The sequence below is a fragment of the Clarias gariepinus genome, chromosome 25, assembly GCF_024256425.1.
Source record: "Clarias gariepinus isolate MV-2021 ecotype Netherlands chromosome 25, CGAR_prim_01v2, whole genome shotgun sequence".
Taxonomy (NCBI): Eukaryota; Metazoa; Chordata; class Actinopteri; order Siluriformes; family Clariidae; genus Clarias; species Clarias gariepinus.
Window position 1 is genome coordinate 8473023 of NC_071124.1, and position 16764 is coordinate 8489786.

The 16764-nt window shown below is 37.9% G+C and overlaps 1 protein-coding gene across 1 annotated transcript in view; it reads left to right on the forward strand.

The window, feature by feature from the left end:
- LOC128512966 (tyrosine-protein kinase receptor UFO) overlaps positions 1-16764 on the forward strand; it is a 36374-nt gene that overhangs the window by 1663 nt on the left and 17947 nt on the right. The window contains exons 2-7 of the mRNA XM_053486523.1: positions 1804-2020; positions 2752-2852; positions 4183-4365; positions 9436-9516; positions 9689-9804; positions 13702-13897. Of these exons, the coding sequence (XP_053342498.1) occupies positions 1804-2020; positions 2752-2852; positions 4183-4365; positions 9436-9516; positions 9689-9804; positions 13702-13897 (894 nt within the window). The remainder of the gene's footprint in view (positions 1-1803; positions 2021-2751; positions 2853-4182; positions 4366-9435; positions 9517-9688; positions 9805-13701; positions 13898-16764) is intronic.

Sequence of the window (16764 nt, forward strand, 5' to 3'; positions counted from 1 at the left end):
CAGGGATAACGAATGGAGAGGGAGAGAGTGAGAAAGAGTGATTAGGCACGATTATAGAGCTTATGCGTGAAGATCTGTCAGCATACCAAACTATGACGAGAGAGTTATCTGTAATCTTTAAATGCTTAATATAATTTTTTGGTAGTATGAACATCAAAATCAAAACAAACAAAAAACACCTAATGATTATTATGTGTTATACCAAAACTGGTTTTAAAGGATGTATTCATTTTGAGACTAAGGCTAGCTCATTTCTCAGAGATGAGGAAGACATAAAAGGAGAAGTACCAAAAGAAACCAGGCTTGTAGACAGGAAAGGCCACACTAAAGCAGAGGGAGCCCAGTTATGATAGCAGACTTTAGTGGGCCTCATAATCTTCATCTTGGGAGTCATGTGTATTACTGCATCCTGATGTTTTTCCCTTTAGTCAGTTTTGGACATAGTTAAGTTTGTCTGTTTGCACAAAGAATAGTGGAGGATGTCAATGGCCATCCTTCAACCCCCTAATTTTAGTCCTTATTATATGAACACAGCAAAAATGATCCCAAATACAGTGCATTTACTCAATATATTGGCTGAATTCACCAAAACCAATGTAATTTCTCATGTAGTTTCTGTACTCATGTAGTTTTGGTAGTGTAGTGGTTATTTTGTTTGCTTCACACAAAAGTGTTCCTGGTTTTTCACTTGAAGAAACAAGCCATGGGTGAAAGCAACAGGATCAAGATTAGCCCTGTTGTTTTGGTGGACACAATACTGTCTCACCCCTGTCAATCACTCCCACTCTTAAGTTTCCACCATTGGATGGGTCCTTACATTGGTAACTAGGTTCCTAACTAAGTACCATCAGCCAAACACTGTTGGTAAGGTTTTTTTTTTGTTTTTGATTGCTTGGTTGGTTGGTTGGAAAGATTAATCAAAGATTAAGTCAGAGTTAGACCACCATCAGTAATGATTATTTACATGCATGTCAACATTAATGCCATGGACACAGCCTCCCTAGGGGGGGAAGAATGATCTGTGGGTTGGGGGTGGGGGTGTTTGGTCATAGTTCAGAGCTGTGATGTCAAGGATCAGATTGTGTGACTAGCTAGAGGGGGGAAAAATTTGCAATATTAGCAATGCGTCAAAACAAGTGAAATCTGGAAATATCTTAAAGATTGTTTAAATTTGCTAATGTGCTAACTAACTGGCATGCTGAAACACATACATGCGGTATATTTCAGATTCAGTAACTGAGTGTTATCAGGTCCATGCCAGCAGAGGAATGTGAAACAGTCCAACAACGAGACTGGGAGTTATCCAGTGATTCGTGCTTGCTGTGTTAGTGGCCTGCAAACGTTTGATGGATTGCAGATTGCCAGGCCTCAGTCTGTGTAGCATCGCATAAACCCATACTAGAATGGTTAAGTGATGGTCTCTTACTCTTGTATGGTTGTGTTTACATTCTTGACACTATAAAGAAATTTAATTCAGGTGCAAATTCAAAAATGACTACAGCAACAATGTGAAAAACTTTATTTTAATGTACTGTCAATGTAAACTCCTGCGCATACAAGAAGTTGCATTTCATTCCGTTAAGTAGTAACACCGAACAATCTTACTTGTTGTTTCGCTGATTCTGTTGTTTGGAGGGGGAAAAAATGGAACACATTTAAAGAGGAAAAATATACAAGTATACTTCTTAAAGTAGGTAATCCAATAATCCTCTTGGGCTGGTTCTCTATGGTTCCTTGTGGTTATGTAAATCCTGATGATGATAGCACTTTGGAGCTGACAGCTTCTCCATGTTTCTTCTCCAGGGTTGCAATTTAAGCACAGCCCAGGGAATATAACCTCATCCCTGGGGAAGCCAGTGGAGATGCAGTGTGTGTTGATGATGGACGAAGGTGATGAAGAATATGAGGGCCCTCCAGACGTTCAGTGGTTCAAACAAGGGCAGCCGCTCGAGTTCTCCGACACCAACCAAGTGCAGATGCCCTTTGATGACGACACGTGGCTCGTCATCAGTACACTTCGGTACGCTTAATCAAATGTTCACATATTATGTGTAATCAGTCACCAAATGATAAAATGTTTGATTATTGACATGTATTTCCTGCGTTTTTCGATTCCTTTCTGCAAAAATGATCTGCTGGTAAAAAAGTTTGGAATTTTTTTTTTTTATCTATATAAAATATGATGTCTATCAGTCTATATTTTTATTAAAATTATTTCCTTATCCCAAATGTACAGTACTGTGCAAAAGTCTTAAGCCACCACTTTTTCTCATACAGTTAAATTTTGGATTTCGAGCATAATTCGTTCTGGAAACGTGATTGTAATCCAAAGCATTCATACTGTATATCAAAGCAAATTTGATATTTTTGATTTTCTTTCCACAACCCAAAAATATTCATATAAAAATGATTAATATAAAATAAACGGTTGAAGATGGATGCATGGATGGATGGATGGATTACTCTAAAATACTCATAGATACATGTTTTGTGTTCTTTCTCCAAATAAAAGTTAGCTACTCCTTTCATCACAAAACAACATGAACATCTGTTTTTACAATCTGTATCACTTTGTTACTTCTTTAGGATTATGCTTTAGTCTCAGTTTAACCTTTAAGAAGCCAGTATAAACAGGGTACTGGAAAATGTTAAATAATTGCTTTACTGTAACTTTTCTATTCATTTGTTTTAAATTCCACCTGCAAACAGTTATGAAAAATAATTGTAAGTAAAGCTTTTATTTGTGTGCAGGATTGCAAAGGTGCAGCTGTCAGACATGGGGGCCTACCACTGCTCAGTAATCGTTGAGGACGATGAGACAGTGTCCATGGAAGGACACCTTCAACTGGAAGGTAAATCTCAGTGCATTGTACATTTTGTCAGCATGTGCAGTCTAAATAAGGGGAAGGAATGCAGTCGATCTACTAGTGTGGCATAAAATCTGACTCACCGCCTCACTGTTATTGTTAAGCAGCAGTTCGGCAAAGTAACTGGTTGAGTCAGATGCTTTAAAGTGTGACACAATGCCAAATGAGTGACTGGTTTCATTCAAAATTGCAAAGGTGTTCTTTGAATCAGTGCAATATTTTTTTATAATAAGTTTTGCACCAAGTCACTCAGGAATCATTTCCCCTTTTAAAACAAGACACATCTTGTTATCATTGAAAGAACATATCCACTGCTAAGTGTATGACTTCATTAGGAGAAGTAAAAATATTGCTAAAAATGGCCTGCTTATACTTCAAATGTAATTACAATGTTAAAAGCTTGTAAGATAAAAAAAAAAACCCTAACCATTCGGGTTAGCCACCCTAAATTAAGTTATTTACACAAAAAAGACAAAACTGATGATTTGCTACAGAAGCTGTGCGGATTTGCCTTTGGAGTCACTGAAAAACCAGGGTTTTTTTTGTCCTCCATGCACTGAATGGCTCGGAATGTGTTTTTCGATCCTTTCTGCAAAAATGATTTGCTGGGAAAAAAGTTAGAATATTTTTTTCATTTTCATTAAAATGATTTACTTACCCCAAATGTACAGTAATGTGCAAAAGTCTTAAGCCACCCCAGTCTTAAAGTTTGCATTGTGAGCATAATTCGTTCCGGAAACGTGATTGTAATCCAAAGCATTCGTACTGTATATCAAAGCGAATTTTCCCATAGAAATAATGGTAACTTAGATTTGTTCCACAACCCAGAAATATTCATATAAAAATTATTAATATAAAAAAAAAAAATAATAATAATAATAATCTTTAATTTACTCTTGTAAAGAAACATAGCTGGTGTAAGGGAAACAAGAGCGAGAGGAGGGGGAGTTTTTTTTTTACTTTCATACACACACACACACACACACACACACATTAACAGAATCACCGCTGTCTGGCTCACTGGAAACTTAGGTTGCCGCTAATGTTGTTAGATAAACAACCTATACCTAAATGTTTGTCACAGTAAAACATTTGTTCCCATTTCTTTAATTTAATCTTCATTATTTAATTTAATTTTAATATGAAGAAATGAGGAGTGGCTTAAGACTTTTGTTGGGTACTGCATGTGGCATCTGGTGTTGTAAGAGTTAAAAATCACCTAAGTACATTCCATAAATTGGTAGACCTGTTTTCTGTTTCTGTAAAGTTACAACACTCAATTTCTCTCACTTCTTCTCTCCTATTTCTTCTCTAGGTCTTCCACATTTCTCTGTTGAACCCATCCACATGTCTGTAGTGGCAAATGCGAACCTGAGTCTGCTGTGCGTTGCTCATGGGCCTCCTGAACCAGTCCACATCATTTGGCTTCAGGATGGAGCCCCTCTCAATACACTGGAAGACCCTATAGCACTGTCTCCATCCAGGCTCAACCTCACAGGTACTACAGACTTTTTTTTAAATTTAGCTAAATACACACACTGTCAACTTCAACAGCAACAGCAATACACCTGCTAAATTATGCGCTTCCAAACTGGATGCTGACAATTATAAAATAAAAAAAAAAAGACCAGGTATTTTCTGTCCAGTTTGGGTGAGTCTGTGCCTATGATAGCTATGATGGGTTTGGCTGAAAATCTCAAGAGATTAGCAGTTTGTTAATACCTTCAACCAGCTCATCTGGCACAAAACCTATTATACCTTGTCCCCCACCCTGATGTTTAATGTAACTGAAGCTCTTGACCTGTATCTGCATGGTTGTAAGCGCTGTCCTGCTGACACAGGATTGGCCGTTGGATAACTGTATAAATGAACATGTGTACAGGTGTTCCTGAGTGTATGTGTACAGTTTACCTCAACCTGTCAGCAAGTTAAAGAATTATTTATGGAAAAGAAATACAAAACTTTCTCCTTTACACAAGTAAGATACTGTATGAGTAACATGTAATGCACACAGGAATAGAATTTGATTTCCAGACCTAGAAAAAAAATGGAATTGTTCTAAGGTTCTCTCTAAAACAGCCTCCAGAAGGAAAATCACATCTTCTCCTGTGCAAAAGATAGTAACCAAGCTGAGCAAAAACATAAAAAATAACAGAAAGTATGGAAAAGTTTAGAATCCATAAACCAGAATTCAGAGAAACCTGACTCCATGCTATAGATCTGGTTAATAAAATAGGATTCCTTTACACAAAGTCAGCATTTAGAATATTGACAAAAACATTGTTGTTAAAAGTTTATTTAGAAATCTTTTTCACTTCATTATTGGAAGTGTTTAGACAAAGAATTTTATATAATTTTCATTGTATAAAGTACAAACATAAATTAGTTAGTTGGTTATTTAGTTGGTTGATGTTGGTTTAGTTGGTTGATGTTGGTATGATATTCTTTTGGTACAACTATGGCATTTCCATGAAACAAGCACAAGGATTTTGCTTTTTTTCAAAAAGGGAACTTCATATGTCTGGAATTGTTTTCTGTTCTGCCGAACAGAAACTTAGACATTAACATACAAGTTAACAATATACACATACACACACGCACAAAAAAAACTAAGAAAAGAAACAAACAGTGACTCTACTTTTGAAGTTCTCATAGCAAAATAAGCCAAAATAAGCATTTAAGTATTTTGAGAATAGTCATTATATTAAATTAATCGGCATTTTTTTTTAATAGTATTCTAGTTAAGGAATCAATTAGGGCTGCACAATTTGTAACTGTACCATATAGTATTCAAACTTATTTATACAGACGGCACGAATGCATGAAGAAACTTATTTTCCCAAAATTTTGTCTTAAGTGTTTATTAGTTTCTGAAATCCCTCTTTCACAACATGGCCACAGTGTCCTTTACTAAATAATATTTGATGGCGTCTGTGCTTTTCTTGTCTTTTTCTCATTCGTCATGATGCCTGCACGTGCGTCATATTACTTATTTGTGCTGATATTCAAAAACCACAAAATTAGCCGTTCCCAGTCATCAAACCCACACATGTACCATTAGGTTAAAACAAACAAGGCAGTAATGAATGATGCTTTTGACTAGAGAGTTTTGGCAAGGGTCTTGGAGTCCACTGGTCATGTTCAGTATTCTTCAGGCTAAAGGCCACATAAATTACTGACCATGAAAACATTACCTGTAATAAATGTGCACTTTTTTTATGAGACAATATATATATATATATAAACATTACTTCCATGTTGGAATAAATATATAATCTATGCCCATGGTGCCCTACAGGGGGTAACATTGGGTGACCTGGTGCGCTTTAAGGAAGGAAATATTGCTGATCATTCCTGATCGGTAAAACTCCTTAAGAATATCTTTCCACCAGTCTTTACTTCTGACTTAATCCACTGGGTCCCTGGCTGAAAAGAGTGCACAATCTGGCTTACCATTTCATACAGAGTAAAGCATCTAACTAATTATAGATCATAGAATCTACAGAGAAGGTGGAATTTATTGGAAAAATGTTTTTGCATATAAACGCACATCAGATAAGCAACCATGTTCACTTGGAATCTCAATCGGAATAATTGCAATCGGATTGAAGAAATATTGTCGATGTTAAGCTAAGAGGCGGCACAGTGGTGTAATGATTAGCACTGTTGCCCTGCACCTCCAGGGTCTAGGTTTGATTTCCATCCAAAGACATTTAGATTAGGCTAATTGGCGTTCCAAAAAATTGCTATAGTGTGTGAACCCAGGTGTGAACGTTCCCTGGAGGTCCTACAACGGTTATGAAAATGTGAATAAATACTTTGGTAATCCTTGGCCTCCACGGGCCCTAGTTGGACTATAGGGGTTCCTAGACGGATGCACAGATGGAAAGATCGGTAACGACTGGGGCTCAGTCCATAAAAACATTATTTGAACCTGTTCATCCCTTTTCCTAATCGATCACAATCCTAAACACTACAACTTGCACTGGAGAACAGTAGGTTTTTCAGCACAAAGATAACAGCTTGAATAGGGATTTATATGTTTTCTTTTACGCTAGTATACATTGTTTGGGCTGGTGGAAGAACATATTGTGTTACAATAAAGAAAATGTGAAACTCTACACTATTGTGGTTTATTTAGTAGCTCATGAAAACCTTGAATGTTAGCTAAATCATTGTAGCAGCAAAGAAAGTAAGTGCACTACACTTTGCACCTTATTCACTTAATTTTACATTTATAAAAACGGTGCAAAAAGTGACATATATGCAGTGTGTGATAGGAATATTCTTTAATATAGTAAAGACACAACCACTGAGAGAACCAAGTCTCCTTGGCGTGGAATGGAATGTAAGTTACATAGTTTGGGAATTTGGCTTATGTTCTAATAGGAGGAAACTGTAGCATTAAGGGTGGAGTCCATGTTTAACATTTAATCATTTCTTGATAAATGTTATGTTTTAGTGCCTTTGAAAATAAACCATTAGAGCACAGGAAAATGTGTGATTTTATTGTTTATGATCAAAAGTGCGGTATATTACCATCATTCAACACAGACACACACATTTATGTGCTGGCTGCTGGCCAGCTCGAATTCACTCAATAGGAATCTGCCCTTTGGTGGCTGCTGAAAGAGCGGCAGTGTGAAGGGAGATAAGAGAAAAGTTTTTCGGGGAAGAAAGAGAAGGAGAAAACGAGGGAGTGCGTTTTGAACAGTTGCCATGCCAGAATGACCGATGCGGTGTCTGTTGTAGTTCCAGCTGCACAGACTTGCACCTCTGAGCGCTGACTCACAAAGGCGAGAGAAAGAAATAGACAGACTGGCAGACAGAAATGAGGGGCTGCTGAAGGGGCAAGTGGCTTTGAATCATCGTGAAGCGTTGACCAGTGGACACACTCACAGCACAGGAATGGGACGACTCATGCCTCTGTCAGTTGTCAGTCTCAGTTGTTCCGAAAATAAAACTTTTAAAGAGATGGTGTTATATGGAAATAATTAATAAGAAGATGGAATGAGGCCATTACCACCTGAAGTTGACTCTTTTTTTATAAGAGCACACCCTAAGGTGTTTGGCTTCTTTTATATATTATTATTTATATATAGACATCATGATATAAACCGATCAGCCATAACATTAAAACATCAACATTATAACCACCTAGGTTTTGGGTTGGCCTTGTGCCAATGGAGCAGCTCTTGCCCCAGATCCACCACAGGGCCTCTGGGGGTGTGCTGTGGTGTCTGGCACGAGGATGTTGGCAGCAGATATTGCGTGTGCTGTGGGTTGTGGGCTTCAGCCTCCATGGGTCAAACTTCATCTGATGCATCCCATGGGTCGTCAATCCATTTGGGATCTGGGGAGTTTGGAGGCGGGGGAGTTTGGCATCCATTAGACTGTGGGCTGTGGTACATAGGGTGTTCTGGTGCTTTTCTATCGTGACCAGCATTTTCTTTTTTCGCCAATTTGTGCTGCACAAGCTTTTCTGTGAGAGCTGGCTCTTGTTCCAAGGGTGAGCCTTGAGTGCCCATGATCCAGTCACCATTTTACTGTTATATAACTTAATGTGGTATTAATGCTATATCTGATTAGTGTACGTTATAAAGAGTATCATGAGGTGCCATGGCTATTACAACTACACTGTACCCACTGTAAAGTTTTTCATATTTGCTTAGATTTTTTTTTTGGTTTATAAATTCTACATAAGAAAACATAAGGTTTTTTATAATATGGGTTCAGTGTTTACATTTTACATAGAGGCCTTATTGGTTTATTAATTTGTCCATTCATGTCATGTATAAGAGTTCACGTCAGTGTTCCTTGATGACACTGTAACACAAGACAGTGCTTGTAAAGTTCATTGCAAGTGAAAAAGGGCACTCGCCTTGTTTATTACTGTTAACATATCTTTACACAGCTGAAGCTCTTGTGCATGTGAAATGGGTTCACAGTGTTCCTGTCAATGACATTAAATAAGATCTTGAAACTAAAAGCAATCGGAGGGTTTCAGCAAAGAAAACTAAAAAAAAAGGTGTACTTTTGAGCATTACGCAGCATACACACACGTACATGTACACACACTCATGTGCATGTACACTTGTCAGCAATGTGTACTCTTCGAATCTCGTGACCCTCTGACCCCCTGTTTGGTCCCAGCACAATGAAATTACAGTGTTCTTTAATGACACTCTTGAACATCAGTTTCTCAGAATGTGCCAAGATTCCAATGTGTGTGTATGCGTGTGTATGTGTATTAGTCACTATTGAAGACAGCCTCTGTTTCACTGGGTTTTGTGAATGTCAGCATGTGTTAGAGTGCACATCCAAGTGTTTCTCAATAAACGAAAAGCAGAAGTGGCCCGTTCATGCTCAGCTTTTTTTAAACCCTCACATTGGATCACGAACTTCTTTTCCCCCCAACAACATCCTGTCGAAGATGATCAGGCCAGACTGAATTCCAAACCACCTGAGGGGCCAGACATTGAACCATAAGCTTGCTGATTTTATTTATTTATTTATTTATTTATTTATTTATTTTTAACTAAATTCTGGTTCTTATTTCATTTTCCAGGACTCAACAAAACGAGCTCGTTTTCCTGCGAAGCTCATAATCGGAAAGGTGTAGCATCATCCAGCTCTGGAGTAATAACGGGTGAGTTGGGGTTTTTCTTGCCACTGCTATGGAACAGAGCTCATCCTCTTTCACATCCCTCTTGAAAAGTTCTTTTTTTTATTTACTTCTCCACAGTTTAAAGGTTCAGTCACAATGAACCTCAGTCACAGTAGTCACTTTTTTTCTGGTTGCTCTCTATCTCTTTTTACAGTCCTCCCTTCCCAGCCACAGGATGTTAAGGCTGTGGAGATCACTAACTCCAGCATTCGTCTGTCCTGGTCCCCAGGCTTTGCAGGAATGTACACCATCAATCTGTGCACAGTTCAGGTATGAACTCTGGTGCTGAAAAATGTATAGTTTTTACTAAAACGGTTATGCATTTCCCCAAAATATACTTCTGATCTTATTGTGTAGAAGAACAACTAGATGTTCTTTTGTAGCAAAGATGGTCTCTCTCTCACACACACATACAATACGTATAGTTCCATCTTGATTTGTTGGATCAGGTTTCACTCTTCGAGAGGCCCCTTTCGGTCCTGGTGGAACTCTTTCTGTGGATGTGTGAATGAGAATATGTGTGTCTATGATTCTCTGCAGTCCAGCACCACCCCAAAACATCTGGTTCTAATAAAAGCACCCCATTTTGTGCCCCTACAATCCTGAACCCGAAGACCGAGAAGAAAGGGGCACGGTATAGGTTGAGAGCAGGGAAAGAAATTAAATTTAAATTTAAACAGTACAAAATGTGGTGAACCTGAAAACCTGTAAATGATCCAGTACCTTAGAGAAAGAGCTTAAGGAAAACAGAAAGAAAGAATGTAAGTAAGGAGACTTTTATTTTCTTTATGAAAGAATGAAATGAATATGAAGACAGAAAATTAATTTTAAAGAGTGTGATCCAGGCCAGAGGAATGCCCTACCATATATGACTCACAATCCACAAGCACATGTCACTTAAACACCGCTGTTTATTTTGAATAGATTCTGAATCACTGAGCCGTGACTCACTGATGACTCTTACTGCTGCTCGCGCTCGCCTCAGAACTTTCTGCACTTGTGGCAGGCCAAGATTCTTCCTCTCTTCCAAACAATGACAGAGGCTTTTTGATTAACTACAAGGCTCTGACTCATATATCACTCCACTTATCCATTCATCCCCATGTCCATGGCCACTCGTGCTCCATTTATCACTGCTCTGTTATCACCATCTTGGATTTCACTTGGCATGAGACAAAGTGTGCTGTCAATTGCTTGCCATATTGGCACTGAAGTATCATGCCGGGGTGTATTGTATATCACTGAGTCACAGGCAAACTCTAATATATACTGTAGTTTCACATCTGTAGGACCGCTATGGGTTTTGTATTACTTATTATTTATTTGAGACACGGGTGTTAATTAAATAATAACGGGTCGTTTGATGGGTGGCAAGCTATAGATAAATTGCAATAGACAGAAGTGTGATTTTACTCAGAGATTAAAGACACAAGAAGAAGAAGAAGCCCTTATTTTAATTATAATAAAATTAGAGTGCAACTTCTAAAGTGGTGCAGTTTGAAGAACTATATGCATTAATTATAAAATAAAAATGAAATAAAATAAAATAAAACAATAGCAGTGCACAGACAGGCAGACAGACTGTAGTACAAGAAACATGTTGGACTTGTGTACTGTAATTAAATAATAAATAGAGAGACAAACAATATTGCACAAGCCAAACTGTGCAGAGAAGTAGCTAATTTGAGATACGTACAGTAGAGTGATGGCTGCAGAGAGAGATTAATCCATCAGATATGACATATTGCACTCATCATGCAATGAAGTGCAATAAGCAATAGATGTACAAGTAATGCAAATCAAGTTTTAATGTGGGCATGTGGTAATGACTTCATGGAAGGCAAGTTGAAAAGCCAAGCCAGATGTTCTGAGAGTAGACATGAATACTGGAAGAACCAGATGTGGACTTGGGGTGGCCGACATGGGCAGATGCCAAGGACAGGTCTTGCCAGGAGTGGACAGTGTGTGGGTGGGCCTTACACACACACACACACACACACACACACACACACAACAAAAAAATCAGAATGGTGGTTAAATTTGCATGATCGGCTTTCTATCGCTCATTTTCACGTCATGCCTACCACGTCACTATGTGGCATATTGAATTTAATAAAGTAGGCTACTGCCTGTGATCGTCTCCCATTCACAGCTATGCTTATGATCTCCCCACTGGGAAAGCAGGGGCAAAGCACAACTCTAACTTTGTACAGCAAATCGATTAATAAAATTACTTCCCCTACAAAATAGCATCAAATAAACCACAGTCAATTTATAATAATGTATCGTGATTAAAGTAGTAATTATTTAAGGGTTGGGATGGAAACAAAGCAGAGACCATAAACACTTGAACCACAACTGTGAGGGTTGATACAATGCTAGGGTCCTTCCTTCGATCACGAGTTTTCTACCAGGTTTCCCCTCGCCTCCTGACATCTCAGTGTGTATGCTTCTCTCTGGCATCCCTTCATGTGTATATTCACATCATGCACACAGCATTCCTGGGATTTGCTCTAGATCCACTATGATCCTATGAGGATAAAGCAGTGACTTAAGATGAATGAATAAATGAACGAATAATTGAACACTGAATGGGATGCTTCAGGACACTTTGTGCACTCTAAAACAAAAACCAGTCCAAATAAAGTCCAAAAGTACTGTATTTGCACTATTAAAATATTCAAATTCAACTCTTGTTCCAACTTGCGAGCTATATTTTCTTAATTCTGTGCAAATTAGCTACGACAAACTAAAGTGACAATTTCAAATGACTGGCATAAATGATTCATGGTATTTGATCAGTCGTACATTTACACTAAAAGTAAAAGGCCTTTTGTAGTTTTTACATATTGATATTAAGTAAATATTAAAGCTTTTAAATCTTTATAATTCTATTACTATTATAATACTAAGCTTAACATAACCATACCAATGTGTGTAAATCCCTGGCTTATTTTAAATATATGCACAAAGAAATCATTTATTTTTTCACTGTACGGTCCGTTTGCTCTAACATTATTCATATAGCATTGAGTTATTTTACTTTATCTGTTTAACAAGCAAAATAAGGGAAAAAAAACACAAAACCTTGGTTATTTTTATTCTGTCACATATAACCTCTTATTACTTGTCTACAAAGACATTATGGACAAAAGTAGCAGCAGTGTTTTGGCTGTTGGTAGCTCTCGTGAGTGTATCCAGCTACTACCGCTTGCTTTGCTAATCTGAAAATAAAGCTATCCTGTAGCCTAGCATGTAAAATGTCCACACAGAAAATTTACGCAGACTAGAACTTTTTTTTATTTATTTCTCTTTTAGCAGTTAGAAACAACAGTACTGTAGAGGTTACTGGACATACACAAGTGACACAACTGACTTTTCACTTGCTAGTATGAATTTAGCATTATTCATATAGCTTGAATGAAGGGAAGTGAGAAGTAGCGAGATTTTTTTTTTTCTTTCTGCAAAAAAACATCATTACATCCTCTACCCAGCCGCCGACAATTCTGAGGTTTTATTGCGTTTTCATGTGGTTTAGGAGCTGATTCAGGGAAACTCTGAGCCGCTGCCCGGTTCTTTGATGCTGTTTATTGTGCAGCTTTGCAAGGGCAGCACGTTCTTCCCTCCCTGCTGCTTTTTTGCTGAGCTGAAGGGATTTCATGCGGCCTGCTGAGCCCAGAGTGTGTCTCGCGCTGCAGACGAATGCTAATGAGTTTCGTCAATAAGAGTACAGTTCATGAGTCCTGAAAGCAGCCAAGAACAGCAAGGCACCTCCTCAAGGGCTGACTGTTTGTGTGTGTGTGGAGTGGACTGACCGAGAAAAACAATGATCAGATACATGTCAGTGTGCTCAGCAAAAACACAAACACGCAAACACACACATGCACAATTGCAGCCATAGGGAAGAGGGAATGATGGAGAAAGGGAAGTGGAAGGGACTGCTTCTTGTTTGTAATTAAATGAAAGATTTTTCATTTTGTCACTTTCAAGAAATATATTAGTTCTGATTACTTTTTTGAAGTATCACATGCACTACCAGTCAAAGGTTTGAACACATCTTCTAACTCCATGTTCTTTCCTGATTTTTCTACATTGCTGAAATCATCCAAAATATGCAATATTCAACAGAACTGCATTTTAAGTAAATTCTTATGGTTTGGCGTTTAGGTTAAGACATCAGGAGAGGACTTCATCTCTAATCCAGATCACATGATTCACAACCAAAATGTTAACATTCCACCTGTCAGTTACCTAATCGCCGACCTAAGACCTTTCACCCAATACGACGTCAGATTGGCCTGCCGGAGCAGCGAGGGGATCTCTGATTGGACCCCGTGGATGAACTTCAGCACCAATGAAGGAGGTAGGTCTTCACTAATCCACCTGCTTTTACATTAGTATTACAGGTATATAACAATGATTATCTGATGAATTAAAATAGCAGAACATCCACTTATACTGTATGTGAACCAGGAACTTTGCCCAGTTACTGTCCATTATGTTGCAACTTAATTTTCAGAGAACCAGCTATACAGGGGAAGAAACTAATGGGAAATATAGTCTATTCTAAATATAATACTGTATAATTTTTCATACTTGGCACATTTATAGCTACAGTATATGGGTTAGGGGTGGGGTGACCTATTAGATTAGTATCCTAATCCAAACCCTAACCCTAACGTTAACCCTAGGCCACATAATGCATTATAATATCCATTCTTAATGTATCTATTGTAATAATGAATGTATAAAGGCTCATGGTATTATGTTGTAAAGTTAAATTGGATCCCAGGATTCATCAGAACTGTTACCAGTAACTGTCATGATGTGGGTCAGAGAGGAGAAATGGCATTTATACAGTTTACTTGAAGCTTGAAAATGCGGTTACAAATCACACTCATACACTGCTATTTCTGTGCCTGTGGTAAATGAGCTATGTGATATTTATAAAGAGTAGGTGTGCAGGACTTTCATCTGTCTCTCCCTCCCACCGTGAGCCCCAAATGTAAACTGCCAGAGAAGAGTGTAGACCGAGCAGGGAGGGGTGAGAGGAAGAGGATTACCAAGGGTATAAGTAAAGACGTGTATGTGTGTGAAGATGAGAGTTTGGCACTTCCGTAAATGTCCTGAAATGGCAAGTGTGGCTCCATGGTGTCTATGTGGCAAGACTGCGTTAAGGTTTGAACCTCAGCCGGGTTTTTCCACACCAACTAATGGATGAAGAAGTGATTTTGGGGAGCGAAGGAGGGAGGGGCGATGTGGGGAAGGGACATTCCTTACTTACAATGCCATCAATAAAATCTTGAAAGCTGTAAACAATAGTGTGGTGCTGGAGTAAAAGGTTATAGGGATCTGGTAAACTTGGGAAAAGTTTCATATAAGTTTCTAAACTCTGTTTCACAATGTTTTTTTCCGAACCACGACATTAATTCGTGCTCGATATCACCACTGTGGAAGAAGTGAAAAAATTTCAAGACTTTGTGTTTATCTGTTAAGTTGAGTAAGCAAAGATGGGAATTGTTTATGCAAGTCATAGTCTTCCTGCAAAAAAAAAGAAGGAGAGGAACAAAGGCGAAATATGTTTGGCATCTTACTGAGTATCAAAAATAAATAAATAAAAAAAAATATATATATAATATAATATATATATATATATATATATATATATATATATATATATATATATACACACACACAAGTTATTCAGTGAAAAGGCCAAAAGGGCTACTGGGTGAGAGAGAATGTGCTCTAAATAAAAGTAGACTTATTGTTCCATGTGTGGGTGTTACTCTTGTCATGCTGACTTATGATACTCCTGAGCTTGAGTTTGACTATCTGACGTAGCCAATGTTGATAGTTAATCTGTTTCCTGCAAAGTGCATATGATTTGTGTTTTGAGCATCAAGGTTGTGTCACATGTTCACCATGTCAATTGATGCGGCATGATCAGATTATGACCCTAATCCCGTTCTTCCCCTCCCCGCCCTTGCTCGCTCCCTCATCGTGGTTACGGGCTGTTCGCAAATCCTTCAAATTCCGGTCAGGAATGCACTTCCTGCGTTCCCCAACAAGTTGCCCGTGTCCTTTCACTTGCTTTTTCCTTTTATCCTCAGTGCTCCAGAGGTCCCTCTCTCCTGACCCTGGATGACACGGAATTTCTCAAATAAGAAAAGGATAAAGCGCAGGCATAAAGTGTGGGAAAAGTGGGAGAGATATGGAAGGAACAGGAAAATGTGGAGGAGGGAGTAAAAACAACATGCTTGTTGCTTGTTTCCCAGAGCCAGCTTGGCCCTAGGGTTAAGTGAAAGAGAGAGAGAGGGAGAGAGAGAGAGAGACAAGGGGAAGGGGGGGGGGGGGAGTGCACTGAGTTAAGTCGATCATCAAAAACCCCAAAAGAAAAAAACGCAATAAAAAATTAAAAAGAGGATTTTTCTCTGAGTGGATTAAGAACATGCAAGCAAATCTTATATATTATCATCTATTCATTTTGATTCTGGAAATTAAATTATTGTTTGTTGTTGTCTTATTCAAACATAATCAGTTTTACTCAGTGCACAGGAACATATGCTTAAAATTTTTTTAATGCATTGCATTATAAAGCGATCCTGCCATTTTCCTGTATCCATCAGATTAATGGAACCATCATACCTATGCGTAAATGTAGTGTCATTTTAATCAATCATAATTAGTCTTTTAATTAGTAACAAAACCAATGTAAGGATGTTTTATATCCTCATAGTTCTGTTGTTTACTCTGCCCTTATAATATCTAAGCAAGCTAATTCCAAGTATCTTTAATATACTTTGCCTTTCACATTGCCTTTTGCCTTAGCACTACAGAGTTCTTTGTTTTCCGATTGGTCAAAAGGTGTTTAATTATTTATTTAATAATACACTTAGTTAATTTATTTATTGTATATAATGTTTTTAAAATGCTATTATTTTACAAAAATAAACTAGTACCATTATGATCACACTTAATAAACGGATACATTTAGAGCTATAAATGGATGCACTATGGCCCATATGATGCACTGCCTAGCCACAAAAAAGTCAAGAATTTGGTCGAGGAAAGTTCAGTCAATTATAGTCAAACATTGGCTTTGATTATGGCAAACAATATCTTGACTAATGCATGTGTGAAAATATTTCCTCATGCTTCATGCTCCAAAAAACACTCTTTCACAATTTAGGTCAGAATTGATCTGTACCAAAATTGGATGTGATAAAC